Source organism: Rhamphochromis longiceps, linkage group LG18 (assembly GCF_057381845.1).
Source record: "Rhamphochromis longiceps isolate RC_006_pf linkage group LG18, R_longiceps_female_GT1.1, whole genome shotgun sequence".
NCBI lineage: Eukaryota > Metazoa > Chordata > Actinopteri > Cichliformes > Cichlidae > Rhamphochromis > Rhamphochromis longiceps.
The window spans coordinates 341286-348767 of NC_140574.1; the positions used below are offsets into that span (position 1 = coordinate 341286).

General features: G+C 43.4%; 2 protein-coding genes across 9 annotated transcripts in view; both read left to right on the forward strand.

Moving 5' to 3' along the window:
- LOC146647275 (uncharacterized) overlaps nucleotides 1–7482 on the forward strand; it is a 165442-nt gene that overhangs the window by 135704 nt on the left and 22256 nt on the right. Inside the window, exon 2 of one of the 5 annotated variants that reach the window (XR_014908377.1) lies at nucleotides 5190–6552. The exons of the other annotated variants lie outside the window; for them this stretch is intronic. The gene's annotated coding sequence lies outside the window, so the exon portion shown is untranslated. The remainder of the gene's footprint in view (nucleotides 1–5189; nucleotides 6553–7482) is intronic. 5 annotated transcript variants of the gene reach the window in all.
- LOC146647289 (uncharacterized) lies at nucleotides 50–5327 on the forward strand. Of its 4 annotated transcripts, none has more exons than XM_085387989.1 (9): nucleotides 50–195; nucleotides 1389–1697; nucleotides 1784–1958; nucleotides 2060–2143; nucleotides 2247–2392; nucleotides 2587–3131; nucleotides 3219–3376; nucleotides 3706–3883; nucleotides 4061–5327. In XM_085387989.1, exons 2-6 carry the CDS (start codon nucleotides 1399–1401, stop codon nucleotides 2843–2845), a joined length of 963 nt encoding a protein of 320 aa, XP_085244115.1. In that variant the 5' UTR covers nucleotides 50–195; nucleotides 1389–1398; the 3' UTR covers nucleotides 2846–3131; nucleotides 3219–3376; nucleotides 3706–3883; nucleotides 4061–5327. The 4 variants fall into 4 exon arrangements, with proteins under 4 accessions (XP_085244115.1, XP_085244117.1, XP_085244116.1 ...); XM_085387991.1 differs by having other exon boundaries at nucleotides 3714–3883; XM_085387990.1 differs by having other exon boundaries at nucleotides 3232–3376.

Genomic DNA, 7482 nt, shown 5'->3' on the forward strand with positions numbered 1-7482 from the left:
ATTCGGATTAACGTAATGATGACACTATCAACGGCGCGCGTCAGTCCGCCCCTCCTCCAGTTTGAAATTGACCTTAGAAGACACCGTAGCGTATGCTGGACCCGCATGCATCTGTCCACCTCTCCTACGTTTTGAAATTGAGATTTGAACGTCATTTTCTGAAGTATTCGGAACAACAGTGTAAGGTTTGACAAGGTAAGTGTATCTCTCTCTCTCCGGTTTGAAATTTAGCTTTGAAAGTGATTTTTTAATGTGTCTGGGTGATTCTTTGTCGTGGTCATGTTCGGCAGATGCTAACGCTAGTTAGCGGGTATTCAGCCGAGGTCTACAAAATGATGGTATCTACAAAATGATGGTGTGGTTAGCACTTGGACCAGAGGTATCGTTTGTAATTAAAACTTGTAAGAAGCGAAGTGATTTTTTTCTTTGTATGTGTATCTTGGCGATCGCGATTTTTTTCATGTGACTGGGTGATTCTTTGTCTGTCGTGGTCATGTTCGGCACCTAAAGCTATTTAGTGGATATTAAGCGTCTCCCGGTTTGAAAGTGATTTATTTATGCGTATGTCTCTCTGCCTGGATTGGAATTTATGCGTGTTTGGGTGATTTCTTTGTCTCGTGGTGAAGCTGGATGCTAAAGCTAGTTAGCGGGTATTCAGCCGCGGTCTACAAAATGATGGTATCTACAAATGAGGTATTTTAATGAATATTTTAATGCAAGTTTCCTGTTTTATTGTGAAGGTCCGCGTCGTATGTGAGTGTGATCAGTTTACGTTTCCCCTGTCCCGTCAGCCCAGATTCCTCCCAGCTGTGTTGCCCTCCTGTCTCTCAACCCCTGATTACTGGTGTGTGTATTTAAGCCCTGTGTGTTCTCCTGCCTGTTGCCGGTTCGTCTGTGTAACTCTGTGTCAGTCTGTTACCCTGTGGTCCACGGAGTCCTGTTCCTCGTCTGCGTCTCTCTGCTATTCATCATCCGTTGTCATATGCTCCCAGGTCTGTTATTTTAGTTCTCCCAGTTTAGGTGTCTTTAGTTGTTTGTTATGCCCCACTGTTTGTTTGCTTCTACACCTCTGTAAATAAAACCACCGGTATCTCATCCACTGCCTGCATCTTGGGTCCTCCTTCTAAATCCACATGGCTCGCCTCGGCAGCCGTGACAGGTTGAACATGTAAAACTTGCATGTGCCATTCTCCTCATTTTTAAACTTTAAAACTTGTTTTAAAACTTTTTTTTCTTTAAGTTTTTTTGGGGGGGTGGGATGGAAGCAAAGTTTGTGTGTGGATGTATTGTTGTTGTTCTTTGTTTGTTTTCTCATACTATCAAAATAAACTAAATTGATATGCAGTTTTTCTCTCTCACTTTCTGCCTTTCACTCTTTGTATTTACAGTGCAAACAAGATGGAGAGAAAAGTTGTCTACTGCCTGCTTTGTAAAAAGCCGCAACAGTCCATTCGCACACACCTGAGCAGAGTGTGCCTGAAAGACTGCACACCACAGGAATGTGAGGAAGAAGCTTCCAGAGCCATTGCTTCACAGAAGCTGTTTTCTAATGAAGGTAGAGTCTGGAACTTCTCAGAGCTCCAGGAGTACTGCAAGGATGAAGAATCTTGCATTAAACTCTGCACTCGCCTTCAAACACGTGGATTTATCATCACGAACAGTCCCCAAGCGTTTTCGACAGTCGTGCCAACAGTGAGGTATGATGACCTTATTGCCACTTCCACATATTGGATGACACATACAAACTTTCAATAATGTCTTACCTCTGTCACATTTGCAATAGGTCTGATAAGAAGGAAATTCTTGCTGTGGCCAAGAAGGATATTGAATATTTCCACACAAGACTTTCAGGCGGTGATTGCATCCCCACATATGCAATGACTACCTTCAGACAGTACTGCGAGGCCATCCTGATTTTACAACATGGACTGACAGGAAATGCTGTTCAAGAACTTTGTGTAAGTGCGCCACCAACAACCAAAGTGCACGATAAGTGAAATGACAGCTGATGTAAGTCTGTATTTCTTTAAGCTCCAACACCTTTTTTTTACATACACAGGTAGAGGACTGGATGGCGCGGAAAGCAGTAGCTGATGGTGTTGAGCTGAGTGGTAACTTGAAGATAACCAGCCAGGAAGAACAAGTAAGTCATTCATTCTCAGCAGCGACTCTCTTCTTGCTCTATAGGCACCTTGTGAATTGATTTTATGAGATATTTAACATTGATTCCTTTTTTTTCTCTGCAGTTGTTGGACTGCTATTTTAGGAACATCCGTCCAGTGTCCTTGCAAAATCAAATTGCTGGCAGCGATGACAGGGGCAAGTTCTTCCTAGGAGAATGTGGGGTCCCACTGTCCAACCCATCATTAGATGTAAAACGCCTGAAAGCGAGGTGAGTGCTTGACCTAACTGGATCAATAGCATATTAAGAAAGATTTGTTTCTTTGATCTGACAGAGAAACCCTAACCCTGGACTCATAACAGTCAGCCACATATGTTGCTGTATGTCAGAGATGTTCGCCCCTTGTATTTTGGTTTTTTCATCTCTCTTGGCTCTAATTAATTTGCATGCATTAAAAACCACAGATACCTGAGCACTGAACCTGGGGATGCTATGGCTGAGTCAGCATCAAGCTCAGTAGAAGCCTCTTCTGTTGCATTGCTTTGTTTGTTTTGTATGTATTTCAGAATGAAAATACTTTTACCCACCTCAGCCTGCACGTGTGCAGATGGCTTTGGACAAGGAGAAATGGCACACCAACAAGCCCACTGTCAATGCCATCTTGCAGGCCTGGGTTGCTCCGCAGCCCAGTATACAAGACAACCAGTCCCTCATGACACTTAAAAAGTTAACGGCTACAACAACGGGGAAAAATTGTTTAAAAAGAAGCCATGCGGTGGATCCGATTCCTCCCACCCAAATGTTATTTAGGTGAAAATAAAACTGCCACCGGACACGTTTGCTTGAGGAATCCATCAGACCAGACCACCTCCATTTTATGAACCCACAGAACCCTCCCCATCCAGCTCTCCCCTCCTCACCCCTCCTCCCCTCCCATCCTCTGTGTGGAAAAAACCATGTTTCAGAACTGTCGGCTGTTTATGGACGGGGAATCCAAAGAGTTGCCTTGGTATGTGCAAATACCTTTTACGTAGCCCATCTCAAATTACATAAAAAAAAAAAATAAAGAAGGCAATTTCAGAATACCTGTCTCCAGCTATCCCTCCTAGGTCAACAAAGGCACCCATCTTCCACCATGAGCAACAGGAAGGCCTAACCCAGAAGAAGCCTAACATGAAAAAACAACATGATCTGTTACCTTGTACAGACTGGTGGAGATCGGAGATTTTAACGAGGAGTGGCCAGAGACAAACGGTATGTAAAATCCACCCTGAATGAAAGAGCTGAACCTCGGAGGAATAGAGTACAATCGGATGATCCACACTGTTTTTTATTAAAGTTTGCAAAATTTACAGACTTATTAAAGCGGTTGATCATCAGAAAAATGTTTCAGAAGACCGTTATCATCAATCTCTGAATAAAAATAACCACAAATTTAGTAACTTTGATTAGACCAGCTATCTCAATAGAAGGACACAGACTCTAATTGAGGAGATGCTAAAAACTCGGCTCACAGATCAATTTTTATCCTTCATGACTATTATAACCAAAGCATAGAGTATGAGTTTAAAATTTGTTTTCAGTTCTCTAGAGAGGCCCCTTTGAGATGGCAGCATCCTGGGAGAAACGGAACCTGGGCCGCCGTCTCCAGCCCGAGTCGTTGGACCAGAACCAGGCGGTGGTTATAGCCAAGCTAGCAGACTGGAATCCAGCTACCACATCAGCAGTGACACACCCAGTAAACCAGAACAACAGCCACAGGTGAGCAGGGAAACGACACAGCTGAATAACCGTGTCAACCCCTCACTGAAACAATACAGCTTTGAGTTACACTCACAAACCTACACAGATTGAAACCTTGTGTGCAGACCTGCCTCCAAACAAGAATAACAGAGGACTGCTCCTCTTATTGTCTTCCTTCCTCACCATCCTCACCAGAACGACAGGTCTGCACTCCAACGAGATACCCCAACACACAGAGGAAACTGCAGGACTGGAATCTTCATGTGAAGAAAATATCTGTGATCATCGGTGACTCCTATGTGCACAGACTCCTCCGTCCTATAAAGCAGAGGGGTACAGATCGACAGATTTCCATGAGCGAAATGTTGCCACCCGGTGAGGCCGAGCTGGAGAAAGCACCCTGTGGAAAATCTGGTTTTATAACTTTGGACTGAATACCAGTGATGGAGCTGAAAATGGGACTAAAGGCAGAGCAGTCAGCAATCTTTCTAAGGCCCTTATCTGTAAAGAACAAGCCACAATGTTGGATCTTAACAACTTTATTACAGGTTTAGATGAACAGATTCCTGCACTTCCTACTGTGATATTCGGCACAGAAGGACAACATTCACTCGACTAGTAGAGCAGCAATGTGTATGTTAGAACAGTGGAACCAGTGTGTAAATGAGCCATCCCCATAAGCCTTGAAAAGTGCGAGGAGAGTAGTGGTGTGATTCACCTTTCTTAAGTTCCAATGCTCAGCGGGTCCTTTGGACAGAAATAAGTTCTTCTTCTTTCAATAATTGTTTATTCTGTTCATTATAGAATCAGCTATGCTCCAGTGGTCAGGAGAAGCTTCTGCTATATGAAGCTGTTACAGTGCTTTTTGTTACACTGAACGAGAGTAGTTTTTCTTGTTGCTTGTTTGATCTACTTCCATTTAAAAGATTATAATTACTGAAGTGAATGTGTTTTCAGATAGTTTACAGTGGCACTGAAGCTCCACTCAACCAAGTGTGCCTCAACAGTCTGAAATGAAAAGATTTTTCTTGCTTTTTTATAAAACAATATAATATAATATAAAATAATATAAAACAATAATTTTGGATGTTTCTTTCGGCTCTTGAGGTGCCCTCATGAGTGGGGTTTGCCCAGTATCCTCGAGGGTATGTGAGGAGCCTTCCATAGTTGGGTTGTTTGGTTTTTACCCCAGCAGCCATTCATCTCCATCTCAACAGTTCATGACCAACATGCCGTGGCTGCCCCCTGTACCTGTTGAGTACCTGTACCCTCATCCACTGGAGCCTGGACCTCCAGCTGATTGCAGCCACTTCAGTGCAAGGAGGAGATGCTTGCTTTTTGTGTGACTGTCTGTCACCCTTCCCTTTCTACCCTAACCCATTTTCCACTCCAGCTTCTACCCGACCCGGTTCAGACCCCTCCTCAGGCAGGGAGGGGTCTGAACGGACTGTCGCAGGATTCTCCTTAATACAGGAAAGAAGGGATTTGAAGACGAGATGAGGACTTTTAGCAATTCCCTCCCCCAACCAAATCCTAACCTTAACCCACCATCCAGTCCTGTCCCCCTTCTCTCCTCATACCGGTACCCACAGTTCAGACCCCACCTCAGGCCCCTTACTGCCTGAGGAGGGGTCTGAAGTATTTTCCAGCCTTATAAAGAAAGGGAAGGCTGAAGTGGCAGACTGTCATGCAAAAAGCGAGCATCTCCTCCTTGCACTGCTTACAGTCAAATGACAAAATATATGAACTCTTTTTAAACAGGAAAAAGGAAGAAATTGTACACCAGAGGGGGCAAGAAGGAGAAAACTTGAATATAAACTCAAAAGAAAAACCGCTGTTCCTTCCCTCCCCCAGAAGGCAATAGAATATCATCATGTTTAATGCCACTTTTTTTTGGGGGGGGGGGGCTTTTTTTCCCATTCAGATTGCATGGTTTAACATGCTATGCTTTGTTGAAGTTCTTTGTGTTTCAATAAACTCCCTGTATTTACACAGTACTGCATTGACTTATATTTTCCCAGTAACAGCGGATTACCATGGAGCGTACAGTTTTCAGTTGAGGTTGTAGAAGTCTGGCAAAGCAAAAATAAAAATAATAATAAAAAAAGCTGTTTAGATCCACAGCTCAAACTCCTACGAGGGCAGGAGGATGCCACCTTTACACAACATGACAGTCAACCTCTACCACAGACGCGGAGTCAGGACCCGCTGTTCACTTTCAGTCCAAAAGTCTGGAACAGCAAAATCAGTGACTTCAACTTGGTGGGGAAAATGTGTCACGGTCCCCGTGTCTCTCTGGTTCGCTCACGCTGGCTACAGGTTTTGTTGTTCTTGTTGTTCGTTTTTGTTTTCTTTGTCTCTCCTCCTCCTCTCTGCCTGGGTGGAGATCCTTACGGGCTCTCGCTCTTGGCCCACGCACCTGTGTGATTGTGTCCACCTGCTGCTGATCTGGCTGATTTCCCCAGCTAATATTCAAGGCAGTGGCACAGAGCAGCTCACCGCTGGAACGTTGAACCTCCAGAGTTCGTTCATTATGAGAAGTGTTTGTAAAATTTGCCACAGACGTCCATGTGATCAACAACAGACACACGTGATTCCCCTTCGTGGTCTAAACCAATCAGAGATAGTCAGGGGCGGGACCTCTAAATGTCCGTGGTCCAGATAGAAGTGGAGGTGGATATAGACAGGTGAGTAGCTTGAATGAAGCGATATCGATTCATTAAATCCTGAATTGAATGAATATAAATGTGTTTTACCAGAAACGCCAGAATCTCAGGTTAAAGCTCACAAAACTATTTCAACAACAACCAGCAAATGAGAGCAGGAAACGCATTCCACACGAAGACGTAAACAGAGCGGACCGACGCATCAGAATTAGCTTAGTCGGCGTGGGGGCTAATATCATCCTTAATTCCTTCTTACTTTTGCTGTTTTGCTTCCAACACGATAAAACCCACAGTTCACGCACAGCTGTGCGTGAACTGTGAGAGAAACTTCAAGAAAAGTTTCCCATCTCAAACATGTGTTTTCTGCATTACTCATTCGCTTATTACCCATCAGTCTACCGTTGTTTACAGCGCTGGCGGCCGCTGTCTTTTCTTTCCTTTGTACTTAAATGACGTCGGATAAGAAAGCTTAATTTCTGCTGTTTAATACTGAAGAAATGTAAACTTTTTCAAATTAGGTATAATTGCAGAATATTTTTAAGGTTATCTGCTATAAAATCCATGCCAGGAAAATCTCCTTTATGTTTTTTATTTTATTTTATTTTATTCTCAGTTACTTTGACACAACGGCATGTGCTGTGATGGTCACATCTCTGATAAAGTTTAGTGTCAGTACTGATAAATGATCAGAATTATAAGATCTCTCACTTTCTGAGTAAAAATTGCACCAAATCGAATCTGGACCTTGTGAATCGGAATCAAGTGGATTATAGAAATCAGTGATGATACACAGGCCTTGTGAATATCCTAGGACCGACAGAAGTGGATATAACTGACCGTGGGCAATGAGAAAAGATGAAAAGAACGATTGATAACTTTTTTGTCAAGTTAAGGCCTGATCGATCTGAAATTCATAGGCAGTCCTCTGACAGGGAGCCATCAATCTTTGAA